General features: G+C 43.0%; 1 protein-coding gene across 2 annotated transcripts in view; it reads left to right on the top strand.

Moving 5' to 3' along the window:
- SPON1 (spondin 1) overlaps nt 1–16,163 on the top strand; it is a 365,717-nt gene that overhangs the window by 51,638 nt on the left and 297,916 nt on the right. For both annotated transcript variants that reach the window (XM_019551432.1, XM_019551431.1), the window contains exon 3: nt 9,146–9,279. In XM_019551432.1, coding sequence (XP_019406977.1) covers nt 9,146–9,279 — 134 coding nt within the window. The remainder of the gene's footprint in view (nt 1–9,145; nt 9,280–16,163) is intronic.

The following is a 16,163-nucleotide window of genomic DNA, read 5'->3' as shown; positions in this document are numbered from 1 at the left end:
TAGCAGTGCACTGTATCTGGGGAGCGTGCTGCTACAGTGACATACCTGGCAATTGCCTGTAGACCCATGCGATTGCTATGTGGCCGTAGTGCACCTTGTGCTAATGTAGTGCATTGCTGTGTCACCATAGGGTGATGTGTATATGCGTCCTCTGTCTCCCTTCCTTACTTTCCCTTCAAATGTCCTGATTTTTTTTTCTTCCTTCATCCTCGGACATCATGCAACAAAACACCTCCCTGTAGACTTTTAGTAGGCATTAAGTTACTTAATGATGATATGGTATAGAATTTCCTTGCGTGTGCTTGACCAAAGTTGAGGCAAGAGAAGAAGGGTCCAAGTAAATGTTTAAGCTTTGGCATCACAAGGTGTGAGCCATTTTAGAAAATTCAAGAAAGACGGAATGGGGAAAAAAAAAACTAGGTTGGAGGTCTTGCTAAGGTTGCTTAAAGTTCATAGGCATATGAATATTAATTATAGTGGCACCTATTGGGAACTGTTTCTTATCTTGTCTAACATTATTTCATCAGCTTTTTAATATTTTAGCTAAGTCAGAGTATACAAATCTGGGTTTATCTCAGAATCTTTGCTATTCAGCCTTAAAATATGGTTCTTGCTGAATAGTCCATCTGCAGATGAGCCTAAGATAAGAATCATAGAAAATTAGGGTTGGAAGCGACCTCAGGAAGTTATTTTATCCAACCCCCTCCTCAAAGCAGGACCATCCCCAACTAGATCATTCCAGCCAAGGCTGTGTCTGGCCAGATCTTAAAGACCTCCAAGGATGGAGATTCCACAACCTCTCTGGGTAACCTGTTCCAGTGTTTTGCTATCCTTCTTGTGAGAAAGTTCTTCCTAATATCTAACCTAAACTTCCCTTGCTGCAACTTAAGACCATTGCTCTTTGTTCTGGCATCTGCCACCACTGAGAACACTCTAGCTCCAACCTCTTTCAAACCCCTCTTCAGGTAGTTGAAGGCTTCTATTAAATCCCCTGTCAGTGTTCTCTTTTCTAGTCTAAATAAGCCTAGTTTCCTCAGCCTCTTCTCCTAAGTCACGTGCCCCAGCCCCCTTACCATTTTTGTTGCTGCCCTCTGGACTTCCTCCCTCCAATTTGGCCACATCCTTTCTGTAGTGGGGGGGGAGGGGCAAAACTGAACACAGTGCTCCAGATATGGATTCTCCAGCGCTGAATAGAGGGGAATAATCACTTCCCTTGATCTGCTGGCAGCGCTCCTACCAATGCAGCCCGAAATGCCGCTAGCCTTTTTTGCAACAAGGGCACACTGTTGGCTCATATTCAGCTTATTGTCCACTGTAACCCCCAGGTCCTTCTCTGCAGAGCTGCTGCCTAGCCAGATAACAGCTAAGATTAAGTAAGATAAGATCTCCTTTAAAACTTGACTTGAAACCTAGGTAAGGAGGTTCTTTCCTTAATGCAGTTGTCTCCAGCCCTTTTAAGTTGGAGATCACCTTTTGGAATTTAAAAGGAAGTCAAGATCTACCCCCTGTCCCTGGGGTGGGTAGGGAGGAGGGGAAAGGGCTGGGAAGGGGGCAGGGAAGATTGAGGCCCCAGCCATAGCCCCACTCCCTCCATCACCCCTGGGGGCCTTGATCTGTCATCCCCCCAAAGGCTCTTTGAATCTTTTTTTTTGGTTCTTAAAATCCTTCTGAGGGTTAGCTCATTCCTTGTGCTTCTTCGCTGCTTCTAAAAAATACCTTTTTCTCATACCTACTTATCACTCTTCAAACTCTCGTTGTGTCCCTATTTCTGATTTATCATCCTTTTTTTTTTCTCTTTTATTTCCTTTGTTGGGAGAATGGTGGCTGAGGGATCTAGTTAGCCAAGTTAATCTCCAGTCAGGCAGAAGACCAGGTGGATACTAGGCCTGTGTGAAGCAGAAAGTATTCTCTTTGGATTTGATGGAACAGTGATTCAATTTGGTGATTCAAATCACTGTCTCAATTCAATTCGGTTGAATCCAAATCTGAATGTATTCAGTGCCAAATCTTATTTGACCATAGACTATGCAGTCAGGCAGTGCTGGCGGAAGCAGCTGAATGAGCCCCAGCTTGAGCTGGCAGCCCTGGGAGAAGCTGCAGCTTGTCTGGCTGCTCCCCTGCCTGCCCCCCTGCTGGGGTGAGGCAGGCAGTGCTGGCAGCCCCAGGAGAAGCTGAGGGGGAATGATTGGAGCCTGGGGGAATGAACAGGGGCTTCCCGCCAGTTCCCAGTTTGATTTTTCCCCAGTTCCTGGTTTGATCCTCCAGCTCCCCAGTCATTTCCTCCAGCACCCGCAGCTTCTCCTGGGCCTGCCAGCACTTCCTGCCTCACCCTGGTGGGGGGGCAGCTGGAGAAGCAGCCGGATGAGCCGCATCTTCTCCTGGGGCTGCTGGCTCAAGCCAGGGCTCACCTGGCTGCTCCCCCACCTGCTCCTGCTGGTACTACCTAGTGCCTGCTTGTACAGTCTATGGCCAAATCTTCGAATCTCTCTGAATCCATTTGGAGGCTTCTGATTCAATTTGGAGAGATTAATGGGTCTCATGATTTCAATTCAGATTCAGAGATTCGGCTGCCAAATCAGGCTGAATCTCCTCTGAATCAAATTGGCTGCCGAAGCTTTGCACAGCCCTAGTAGAGACACACTTTATAGACTAAATAATAGAGCACAAGCTTTCATGAACTCAATACTCAATCAGTGGGAGAGGAAAAGAGGGAAATGGTAAGAGAGTTTAGTGGTTGTAGGGATGGAAGGAAGGTGAAAAGACCTTACCTACAGTTTCCTTCATTTAAAAAAAGAATTATATTTTGGTTCAAGTAGATAAAAATGGATTTTGAGAGGAAAGGAGAAGGACATTTCTTGTCTTCTCTTAATTTTATTTTTAATGAAAACATGTAGGTGTTCCCCAAATAACCAGCAATGGGATTTTACAAGTTATTGAGTGATCAAGACACATGGGTCCATATTACAATTCTTTCACTCTGTGGGTTCATGTACACAAGATGCTGACTACGCAGTGTCCAGACCAAATTTTAGGTGCATGCTGGTAACACAAGAGTTAAGTTTGATCATGCGCAGACAAGCAGACAAGGCCTGTGGAAAATTCCACAGCGTGCCCAGCATGTGCCCCTGGTGTGACCTCAGGGCATGTAAATCAAATCTGACCTAGTTTCTGACAACGCACATGCTCAAATCTGCCAACTATCTGGCTTGTCAGTCAAACTCTTATGATGTAATTAGACTAGAAATTTCTAAGAACAAAGTAGCCTGATTGGCTACCTGGTTGCCTAAAAAGACTTGTGAGTCCCTCACCCGGGGGAGGGGGAGAGACCAGAGAGACAGGGGGGAGACCACGCTCAACCTGCGAAGAGATACTGCCTTGGCAGAGACTGTCTCGCAGGGAGAGATCTGTCCAGAGAGCAGAGGCTGACCTGACAGGGACTTCTTCTCAGGAGGGCTGTCAGCCCACTGGTCTCCTCACAACTGCGGTTTTGCAATCGATTCCTATTTGTCTTCTATTTGATTATTCTGTATTGATCTTCTGGCTACCAAACCGATTTCTCTCATTGACCACCGACCACGAGCCCCATTGACCCGACCCTACAACCACCACCGACCGTGACATCGTTACCTCGCTCTGGCACCGACCCTGGCATCGCTCCACATCGACCTCGGCATTTCATCGACCACTCGTTTTGTCCACGTTAGACTTTCATTACAGTTTCATTGTTCGTTCTCCCGTTCATAAGCTGTTGACCAGCCCTGGGACTATCGAGTTGGGCAGCCACACCTAGCTTTGGCTAGAAAGCAAGGGCTCAGCTCGAGAACCCCGTGGACCAACAGACCCCTTTGTCATTCGTTATCTAACTGTAACTGAAGCAAGCTTCTCTGCCTACGCTGCAGAAGCGTGAGTAAATAAAAATCCATCTTTTGAAACCGCACGAGTCCCGTACCACTCAGACTCCTCGCCGCTAATCCCGCCTGTTCCGTACTGAAACCCTCGGCCCACCGTGACCTCAGGGCCCTGTTCCCCGACACACAGTAGCTTGTTACTACTGCGCAGTAGCACTGTGTGGCAGGAAGCGAGATGTGACGCTGTTGCACAGTAGTAACAAGCTACGGAACAGTCAGTGTCACCCGAAGCTGTTTAGTTTGTTTATACAAATGCTAAATGACTATGCAGTAATAACTGTGCAGTTGTTTGTCTTACTTTTCCTATCTGCAAATTCAAGATGATAATATTTATTGGCCTACCTCTCAGAAATGTGTGTTGTATAACTCAGGGCCAGGTTATGATACCCTGACTTGCTTTTGAATCCTCAAGTAGTTTATTTCAGTGGGAGTTTTGATTGAATGAAGAATGTGTGGTGGTATATAACTGGGGCTAGGTTAGAACCAGAATTGTTATGCTTTTCATAATGCTAAGGATAATACTGTATACAATATCAGCTAATAGTGTCATGCTTTTCTCCGTGGTTACCTAACACCAGCTTTTCTTGGTAAACATTTAAGCTTTTCTTATTTTTCAGCTTGTTTCACTATTATATATAGGGTGGTTTTCATTTCCCAGGGCATTGAAGAAGCAAAGGAAATAAAAGTAGGAAAACAGAGGGTTGGTTTAGTTTTGCCTAAGGGTTTTGTCTCGAGTTATGGTTCTAAGGAGCTGAGGTAATGCATTGCCTGCTTGGCTAAATAGGCCTGGTCTTCTAGAACGTGACATTCTACACTCCACAGTGATTTATAAACCCAGCAATATTATGATGTTACAGAAGGAAAGACCATCAATCATAGATAGTTAAAGAAACAACACTTGTTTAAATTTACCTCCTCAATGCCAAACTGTAAAGCAGCCTCTATTATTTTATGTTTCAGGGCATACGGATTTCTACTTGCCTTTTTTTTATATTCCTATAAAAATTTTTAAAATACCTGGAATTTCAGCAAAAACCCAGACTATTCAAACTTATAGTTTTTAAGTAATAACTAGTAAATGAATAAATGTTGTTTCGTCATTTAAATATTGTACCTGTTCAGTTGAGAAATAAAAAACATTTACACAGCAAAATTGTTATGATAAAGTTGTTATAAATTAACGATGAAAATACCATAAACCTGTATGGTATATGATATGAGTGAATTAATTTTAAAGACTTGCATACCTCATGTTAATTCAAATTGGTGAGACATGTATCTGACTAGCCTAGCAAAATTTATAGGTAATATATAAACCTAATGCATAAGTAATTGAAATAGTCATGCTTCAGTGAGAGAGCTACCTCTATTAAACAAATGAATGTCTAATCCATAACAGTGCTTTTCTGTTTTTTGTTCAATATCATTGCCTTATTTCTAATGAGTAAAAAAATAACAACAGCTAAAACCACTGAAGTTTTGAGTCTTATAAACTTGAAATCAAAAAAGTTTACCAAAAGGCTAATATTACATCTCAGTAACTGAAACTGGTTCCAGTTTAGAGGCAGTCAGTGCTTCCTCAAGTTAATGTCAGTCATTTTATGATTTTCAAGTCAAAATATTAAATTATAGCATTTTTCTGTTTCCAAACAGAAACAGACTTTCCCAGTTTCACCTCTGTCCTCTTTGATGTTTTTGCATTTGTTCAAACACAGGTCTAAAATTAAAACCTGTAGCATCAAATGGCAAAAAATGTGATACAGCATTCCTGCACAGTAGTATCAGGCTATTGTGCAGTAGTGTCCCAAAAATACATTTGTTTATAAAGTATTAAATTACCGTATAGTAACATCTACACGGTCAGCGTCACGTGTAGATGCAGCCAAAAATAGTGAAGAGAATTCTATTTGTGCAGGCATCTTTGAGCCAAAATCATAGTCTCAGAGTCTGCATCCACATGAGTGAGCACTTGCCTGTGGCATCTCATAGCAGTCTGAGATGTTGCAGGAGATGCATCACAAATGAAAAATGTTTGCAGTGCTGACTAAGTTTGATAGTGGGAAATCCAGGTATCAAAAGTAAACGCGCCAGAAAATAACAGCGCAGGGCATGTTCTTAGAGTGTGCTCCAAAGCATCTGGAGCCTGGGTCCTCCAACGAGATGCTTTAACACCTGACCAGAGCTTCTCTATGCCTGCTGCATGTCCCAGCTGCTCCAGCATGCTGGAGGAAATAAAAGCCGGTCATAGCTGCGGCTGCTGGCCAGGCTCCATGCAGCAGAATCACTGCCTTTGTAGCTCCAGAAGGGCCCCAGGACCCCAGGTAAGGCTGTTGGGGCCAGTCCAGTGTGCCAGCCTCTCCTATCACCCCTGGGGTAACTTGCCATGTGCCAGAGGGCATGTGGCATGGGCATTCCCCAGGGACAACTAGCCCAAGCAGCACAAGGTGCACCACTGTTAGTTGTCCCTAGGCAACCAAATGTCCACACCATGTGTGGATATGGCCACAGACTCTAATTTAGTCTATACTGTTCATCAGTTTAATACATCCATTGGTTCAAGTATTCAGAGTAACAATTTCATAACTTTTTTATTCTCTTTCCATTTGTGAACTGATTGGCAACTACATGAAGAAAGAATGTATGCAAATTGCCTCACATATGGAGATATGCTATGAAACTGTTTTATGAATGGGAATAAGATTTTAATCTTACTAGCCACATTCAGACGAGTGAGCACATGCCTGTTGCTGCAGCACCTGAAAGCATTTTCAGATGCTGCAAGAGGCACACTAAGAACGAAAAAATGTTTCCTGTACTACATATTTGCAGTGTGGGCTCTAAATTTGGTACTGGGAAATCCCAGTATAAAAAGAAAAAAAAAAAACCATGCAGGAAACAGGCATCACAGGGTATGCTCCTGGAGCATGACCAGAGGCAACCGGAAGCTGGTCCCTCCAAGGAGATGCTCTGGCACCTGGCCAGAGCATCTCTATGGCTGCCTCATGCCCCTACTGCCCCAGTGTACTGGAGCAAATAGGAGTGGGGTGAGACTGCAGCAATGGATTGACCCAGGCTCTGCCCCAGGTAACTAAGGACGTGGGAGTCGGGGGACTTGGGAGTGGGGGGGACTGTGTGTGTGGGGATGGGTGGGACTGTGGGTGGAGGGACTGTATGGGGGTAGGGGGCTGCTTGAGATGGGTGGGTTCCCCCTACATGGTGCACAGTTCCCCCCCCACCCCAGCAGCAGCTGTCAGAGCACTTATCCCTGTTCCTGGTTGAGACCCCTGGCAGGTGCATTTGCCACAGGACATGGGCCTGGCCTGCTGGCACATCCTCTGGTAGAACCAGGCTGGTTTTTGCTGTCACATAGGGTCCCGGCACTGCATGCAGATGCTGCGCACCCTTAGGCCAGGCCAGCCCGATGGTGTGCAGGACACATGGAGGCAGTACCTGGCCTGGCCCAAGGGCATGTGGCTTCTGCATGTGGTGCTGGGATCCTAGGTGACAGCAAGAGTTGGCCTGGTGGTTATTGGGACCAAGAGCCTCCATCAGCTGGGGCTCCATGTCCCACTACCGGCGTAGTCATGGGGCAGGACTGCAGTGTGGCAGTTGTGCCTGCAGTCATGGCTCCCACCAGCAGGTCCTGTCTTGCCCAGTCTGGTGGCTAGGCATGCAGTGTGTGAGATTTGTGGTGTTTGGGTGGGGGAAGAGGTGGGGGGGGGCGCTTGTGTGGCCCAGCTGCTTGGTATTTGGGGACACTAGACCCTTGTACCAGCTGCACTGCTGAAGCAGCCCTAACCTGGAGTGGCCCCTGCACCCTGTACCCACTGCAGCAGTTTAGCAGTGGGGGCTGCTGCCACCTGTGGCAGCATCTGCCCCCTTGGACCTGCAGCCCCATGGATGCACACTTGCCAGACCCAGACCTGGACCACGTGGCCACCTGGGCTGTGGTACAAGTACTGCAGTAGAGCTGCCAGCACTTCTGAGCCAGATGCCAGAAGTGGCTGTGGCTGCAGAGCTGGCTTTCAGGTAGCACTACTGTTATGTCGTCTGGTGTCCCTGCTCTGCCAGTCTGGGCAGCTTTTGCCCAGAAGATGTGTTCTTTGCAGTGGCCTGCATTGAACTGTTGACGTGTATCCTCCTGTCCCCAAATGACCAGGAGGTCAACCACCTCATCTGCGCTCCAGCTGGGTCTCCTGCCCAGGCTCCTCTGCCCAGGACCCACCACTTGTCTCACTAGCAGAGACAAGTGTTTTCTGTATAAAAATTGAAAATTCCCTAATTACCAACCCCCCCCCCCCCCCCAATTCTGTCATTAAAATACCCAAAAACTGTGTTCTTCCACAATTAAAATGGAATGCTGCTATACAGAAAGGGATCAGTTGGGCAATGTTTTATTGATATATTTACAATTTTAAAGCAGTTTGGAAGCCTGCCAGTGCCTCTATCATCATAATAAAATGCATTCTAAATATCTATACGCTTTGGCATTTACGTTTGTTTTTTTCGTCTTAGAGAAATCAGAGCTGCCTCTGCCCCCTTCACTTACCAGGATGTGGGGCACTGAGCAGCACTGATATGTCAGTGCCCTACCCCAGCTGTATAAAAACTGTCCTGGTGAGCTGCTCATGGTTACTTGCCCTCAGGAGTTGAGCTGAGGCCCAACCAGTTGGTATGTGGGGACACTACCCCTGAAGCAGGCCAAATCTAGAGTGGCTCCTGCACCCTCTACCCACTGCTGCAATCTGGCAGTGGGGGCTGCCACCTGTGATGGCATCCTCCCCCTTGGATCTGCAGCCGCATGGTGCTTGCATGTGTGGATGTACCCACTGGTTCTGTAGAACATAAAAATAAAAAAAAATTAGATGTACTTGAAAGTTTGATTAAAAAAAGAACTATGGTATAGAATATGTTTCATTGATAAATACTGGAAGGATGTTTCATATTTTATTGTTACCTCTTTAAACATTTGTGTGAAGCTGCAATTTAAGAAGTCAACCCACCCTTACATATTCAGCCATATTCAGAAAGAAGCAATTTCACTTAACCTAGAACTTCAGCTTTTCTTTTAGTTCTTTATTTTCTTAGTAGGTTAAAAGACTGTGACACCCCAACTTGTAAAAAAAAAAAAAAAGACTAGTAATCTAAAAAGATGCACTTAAATACAATTTTTATTTATGAGATAATAAAATGTTCTCTAGGTATTGTCTATATAAGAAATCTTATATATTTTTTAGATTATAGATGAAGAAGAAACGCAGTTCATGAGTAATTGTCCTGTTGCTGTTACTGAGAGTACTCCAAGAAGGAGAACACGCATTCAAGTTTTCTGGACAGCACCTCCTGCTGGTACTGGTTGTGTAATTTTGAAGTAAGTATTTTTTATGTGGATTAAATTTACACATGAAATTTTGTATTGATTTGATGCACATGAGGCAGTATTAGTTTTTTCATTTGGAACCAGGCTTTAGTAAGAATTTACCTCTTCAAAACTGACTCCCCAGTCAGACTGTGATCCCTACTCAGACTTGCATAGAATATCAATTATTTGACTTCTGAACTTGTGGTGAGAACATTGTGCTCATAATGCTGGCAACCAAGTTGATGCTGAGGTAAAAATCAGGGTTTTAATTTTGTGTCAAGGTCTTCAAGTCCATCTGTGAAGCCAGAGTTTTTTTTTCAATTTGATCAGCATAACCCAGGACAGTAGCTGAGCAGCTAAATGTGTTTGCAATAAACTTTTATTTCCTGATTTAGACTTACAACAACACCTTTTTAACGTATAGTGTTTAGTAGGGCTGGTTTGAACAAATAGGTTTTTAAGAAGCCCATCAGCATCTTGGGTAGATTCAGTCTGTCAGTGAGTTGTTTAGCAGGGAAGTGATTCCCTTTGCCACCAGCATCACTTTCTTCTCATGTGAACTGTATTTGAATAAGTTCTCCTTTCTCTGTGCATTTATTTCTTGAAGGCATTGAGGTAAGTAGTGGGTAGTGTTTCATTCTAATGACATAAGATATGTGGCTGTATGTTCTCCACATACAGCAGGAAAAAACATTTAATTGATGGTCAGATGATGTATGGTGGTTACTTATTAAATGAATAATAATTTTTTCTCTTGGCTTGTTCTTTCTGTCCTTTGTTATATCCCCTGATATGTGCTATCCTCAGATTGCAAGCTAGGATTCTCATTTCATTACTTGAGCATAGTGCTTAGCACAATGGCCCCTAATGTGCCTTAAGGGCCTCTAATTACACTACAGTACTAATAATTAGTAGTATTACTTCATAGAAATCATCAAGAAGTAGGGCTGGAAGGAACCTCTATAGGTCATCTAGTTGCACCCCCTGACTGAGGCAGGGTCATCCCTATCCAAACCATGCTATACAAATGCAACTGAGTTGAAATTTCATCAGAACATCATCATTATTTATCACCCTCTCCTTGCAATAACTATTGTGGGCTCTTTCATGGATACAAAGTGGTCCGAGTGAATTTGGTTTTACACCTGCTATAAAGATAGCCCATTGCCACCACCAGTAGGTTGCCTCTTATAGAATTGTAGGATATTAATTGGGGGAGGGAGAGAACCACCTACTAAATCAGCAGCCCTAGGTTCTATACTATGTCACCTAAATGCAGAACTGTTTCAAAGCTGCTAAGCTTTCAGTATTTCACAAAATGTAGGTTCTGTTGGAAAAACATGTCTGTCTGACGGGAATGTATTTGAAATTTGTTTTAATACTTTAGATGTTTATGTTTTGGTGAATGTGAATAAGATACTTGGTTGTTTGCTGGTTTGGGGTAGAAGTTCAGGAGAAAATACATACTTGCCCCAACTAATTGCTCATTGATTAAAAAGTGAAACTGACTTGCTGTAGTCCTGAGAATAATTCAAAGGCAGAATGAAACATCTCAGAATGAAGCAGCTGCTTTTTATTGTGAATTGTTACAGCCAGGGATTAACATTATAATGGCATTCATTTCCACCACAATACAAGGCTGGTTAGTACCACACATAGCAATTACTAATGTGCTTTTGGCATTACCTTAACACTATTAACATTTCTCCATTTGCATGTAAAGCATTGAGCACATTTAAATTATAGGGTTTACAGTTAGTCCTCTTTACTGTCGCATCCCATATACTCATAGATATGCTGGACACCATTTTCTCAACACTTCTGGCATCCATGAGAGCTTTTAATGATATGAAAAAATGACAGCATGAAAACATCTGTTATTACAAAGACTTCTGTCCAAAACCATCCCAGGGACATTTCCATGCCTTGAACTCTGAGGAAGGCAACTGTTAACAGTGTGGGCTTATTTCCCTTTTTGTGCATATGGTGAAGTGCAGTTAACTCAACTCAAATGAGGAAATTTACTCTGATAATTTCTTCCAAATGTTAGCATTCTTCAGCTTATTTTGAATTTTCCACTTTAACAATTCTATTGAGAAGAAAAACAGGCCTCAAGAAGATAAGGTAGTCATCAGTTAAGTGTTGCTTATCTCCAAAGAAACGGTAAGTTGCTGGTGTCATTATTAAAGCCTAAATTCAGAGGCTTCCAGGAAATTAGCTTGGGATTTGCACCACTTTAAAGGAGAGGAAACTTTGGTCTATTTAGAGCACTGAGTTTATTTTTCTTGTTAGTAAAATCTATTACCTCTAAAGATAGATGTCTTCCAACACACATTTGGCCAGCAGTCATATCAAACCTGTCCAGTCACTGGCCATATTATGTTTGTCTGGAAAAAAAACTGTTGCATGAAAGTCAAGATTCTAGGTTCAGCAAGAAAATCTTTGGGGATGGAATAAGTGTGAGAGCTTGCTGTGTAATTGCATATTTTAACTACATTTTGAGTGTAGTATTAGTATGTATTTTAATTTTGCTTCCTCCCCACACACATGCAGTACCTTGCTTTCTAATACAAGTATCAATCCTTTTTAAATTGGATAAGATTTGAATAAAATAAACTTGCAATGTTGAACTTTTACATCTGGACCACATCAGCCAGTTACCTCACTCCCACTGAATTATTGCATCACAGGAGCCTGAAGATTGGCTTCCTTGAACTCTTTCAATCCTCCTAGACCAGAGATTCTCAAACTGTGGTCTGCGGACCACCACTGGTCTGCGAGTTCCGCTCAGGTGGCCCACAGAAAGGTTGCAGAACAATTGAGAAAATCTGTACTTGTAAGTTAAGACTACTGATATTAAAATATGAGTTGTGTGTTTTGATTTGTAGAACAAAAAAAGGTTTATTAATGGTCCGGTGAGATGCTCAGCAATTTTCAAGTGGTCCATGGAAAAAAAAAGTTTGAAAACCACTGTCCAAGACAGTATTGCAATGGATAACTATTAGTGAAAATATGCAACACTAAATGAAGCCCAGAAGCAGCAAAATACTTCACTGAGACTTAGGCTTGAGATTAACTCAGTGAGACAGAAGCATGTGTTTTAGGTTGATATAAGTTAGAGTGCTTTGCTGGATCATGGCTTATACTCTCCAAGTCCTAACACAGGTTACAGTAGACGACTGAAGTCATGGCTGGAAGTGAACCTGGTCATGGGAACCAAAGCAATCTCTCTTTATAGCTATTGAAATGGATAATGATAGATTCTTTATCATAGCTCAGAAGTGGAGAAGCTTCCAGAGGGAAGAGACTCATTATAATCAGTCCATACTTTTCTATTTTTCAGTAAGTCAAGCTATGGTCTCTTTTCTTGCTTCCTTTTCCCTCACATGCTTACTATGCCTCAATTACTCTTTTAACAGAAGCTGAGTGGAATGAAATCTATTAATATTGCAGGTTTTTTATGACTGCCAGCAGTCCTCTAGACATCACTACTGATCGTTAATTAAAGACTTTTCCCCAGTTGCAACTTCTAATTGCCAAATATTACCTGCATGCTTTGGAAGCTGAAGAGGTATTCTGTCTTTGCAAGAAAAAAAAGGTTGGTGATTAACCCTATTGACAAGTCATTCTTTCAGGTTCCCATCACCTTCAAAGTCATAGGGCACCATCATAATAGGCTGCCTATGACCTCACTTAATCACTGATGGTCTTTGACCAAATAAAGAAGGTCTATTTTGGCCTTTCTTGTCCATTTAGTAATGTTGTCTATCAGTGTTTTTCCTCGGTCAGCCTTTTTTCTCCTTCTGTTTACTTTTCCTTGGAAGGGTGACAAAATAAGGATGTCTCATTATGTTTAGTTTCTCAGAACTGCCAATGAGGGTCATATATTTTCCAACAGCATCAGTAATCTTGTCTCTGATTTGATATGTCCTATAAACTGAATACAGTATCTTTCAGTTGTCTATAGCCCTTCATTTCAATTACTTGTGTCCTCCTTTCTGGATCCGCATTCAAGATATAGTTTTTATATGCAGAGAGAGCTGTTAACATTTCCATTAATCTAAGAAGATGGGTCTTTGTTTTGATAATGATACTACTACCCTTAATGGTTTTGGAAAAGGAAAGTCTTAAATTCCATCACTGAATGGATTTCAATATGAGTAACAAAGTTGACTAAAAAGGAAGAAGGATGATTTAGTGTATGCAGGCTACACTTAGTTAGGCTTGAGGGTAGCCTCTCAAACTACTCTTTTCCCTAAGTTTACAGAGCTGAATGATTAATCATATTCCTGTGGGTCAACTGTGTATGGTCAGCATTATTTCCCCTACATCTTAGGGCAGCAAAGTTAGCTGCCTGATACTCAGAACCTAAGGAAAACATGTAGTAAACCAGTTTCCTGAAAGTATATAGAGAAGATTGTAATAAAATCAAGAATATTCTGTAAATGTTTTTAGCTTAGTATATGTTAAAATGCATAGTGGGAAAACTATTGAATAAATATATTTTTATTAGGGGTGTGCTAAGGGGGACCTATTCAATTTGGATTCAGCCCGAATCAGGGACAATGATTTGATTTGTTGATTTGGATCACTGTCCCTGATTTGATTCCACCAGATCTGAAGATTCAATGCTGATTCAGAGAATCAGTGATTTGGACATAGACATGGCTTTTAAAAGTTTTCTCTACATATCTTGAGGTAGCAGGAATGACTCATGATCGCTATGATGCTGGGGCTCATGGAGCATCCCACAAGGGGGTGGTGGGAGGCCTTCACGTCCTCAGTGGCGAACCCGGAAGTGGACCAGAAGTACTTCCAGTCCATCTGGGGGTCTGCTAGAGTAAGCACTGGGTCCCCCCACCCCCCCCAGCTCCCATGGTTTGGTGGTTGGCTGCAGGGGGATTTGATTTGGATTTGGAGATTCAGCCACTGAATTGGGCCAAATCTTCACCGAATTGAATCAGGGACTGAAGCTTCACACAGCCTTAATATTTATACTTGAGAAATTAATTAAACACTTGTTAGCCTGTTAGCATATCTTAAATACAGCAGGATACGAATTATCCTTTTCTTGTTTAGCATCTGGTCAGGTTTATGAGTATACTAGTTCAGGTAATAAACACTGGTCATGTTCAGATAGATTCCATATTCAATTTACCATTAAAAGAATAAACCTTATGTAGTACTTTAGTAGGATCAGAGAATAACTGACATTTCTGGTAATTAGTGTAATACATATGATAAATGCCATTTTTACAAGTTTTTCACTTCTCTCTATATGATACTTAAACAACCACTAGATGAAAATCCTGGGTATGTTACTTTTCTTGTTTCCTATATCAAATATCTATATTAAGATTGCTTCTGGGCTTGTTCCTGGGAAAACTGTTTGAAACCATGTCTAAAAGAATGCTTTATTCTTTTTGAGGGAAAGCGTGGAATTTGTTCATTTCAGCATAACTAATCTTCCTCATGGTTTATTAACTCTCCTCTTTTGGCTATAAGTAGCCACCAGAGGGTTAAACAACTTGAAAGTGGCACAGGTTCTTTCAAATAAGAGCTCTGACATATTCAGAATATCACTGCCTGTATTCTTTTAAACAATCTTCACTGGGAAGTCATGTCACTGGCAGGTTGGCTATGCTGGTAGCAAACCTAGTGCAGACTTCCAAAGCATCTTAAAACAGTCTTAGAACAGATCTTTTTGATCCAATGATCAAACTCCAGTGATCAGTGGCTTCATCTTTTGACATCTTTCTCCCAGCCTCTATTGTGTCTGAGTGATGTCAAACTACAACTTCAGGTTTTTGATTTGCATATAATTGTCCCCTTTGGGCTTGCATCCAATTTTAAGTTGATACATTAGACAACTTAACATATTTCAAAGGAACCCAAAATCTCAAACTCAAGTAAGCTCTTCTTTTCCCTGTTCTGGGATCATATCTGTGCATGTGTGCCTACTGAAATATTTTGGTATCTAATAAGGGTGCACCAATAAAGATTTTCCTGGCCGATACTGATAGTCAATTATTCACTAGACATATTGACCTATCATGAATGACTCCTGCCTCCTAAGGCTTGTGGGGCATGGTGACCGCCCGCAGGTAGAGTCAGCAGTGGAGGCGTGGTGATGGTGATCGTGGACTGCTTGCAGGTGGCTGTAGTAATGTTGGCAGCAAGGGATGGCTGAGCAGGGACTGCCTGCAGGTGGCCACAGCGGTCTTGGCAGTGGGGGCGGGGGGGGGGGTGAGCACTGAGCGGTGATCAGTGACCACCTGCAGATGCCGTTGGCAGTGTGTATGTGTGGGGGTGTGTGTGGCTAGAAGCGATCACCAGCACACACTGCTGGCAGCAGTGGCCAATTTCAGGGGGGGCATAGCCAATCTCAGGGGGTGCATGTGTACCCCCTATACATTGCCAATACAGTTGATACCAATTTAATAACCAATTTAGAGGAGCACACCCGGGCAGCATGAAGAGCAGCTCCCTTCGGGTAAGTGAAGCGGAAAGTATGTGGGAGGGTGGCAAATGGTGGGCACCCATGGTGAGGGAGGGAGTGGGGCAGGGGTTGGGGGCACTGCCCAGCCAGGGTGGTGAATGGAACACCAAGGCTGGAGCAAGGAGTGGGGAGCAGACAGAGCTGCAGGTGTCTCATGGAAGGGATCAGCATCCTGGCACACAAAAATGACAGCAGGGGCATTTGAGCTAAAGCTTATCAAATAAGTGTAGCCTGGGTGTACACAGGTTTGTACTCCCCTCTGCAAATGAGGGAATTATTGGCAGGCAGTGTGCTGCAGAGGGACACAACTGCTCAGCAGCCACCTCCGTTCCCTATAGAGCAGTTATTTTGGGCAGAGGGGCACTTACCCAGTTTTGGCAGGCTGTCAAGGGCT

The sequence above is a fragment of the Crocodylus porosus genome, unplaced genomic scaffold, assembly GCF_001723895.1.
Source record: "Crocodylus porosus isolate Cpor-Errol unplaced genomic scaffold, CroPor_comp1, whole genome shotgun sequence".
Taxonomy (NCBI): Eukaryota; Metazoa; Chordata; order Crocodylia; family Crocodylidae; genus Crocodylus; species Crocodylus porosus.
This window is presented reverse-complemented; position numbering and strand designations above follow the sequence as displayed.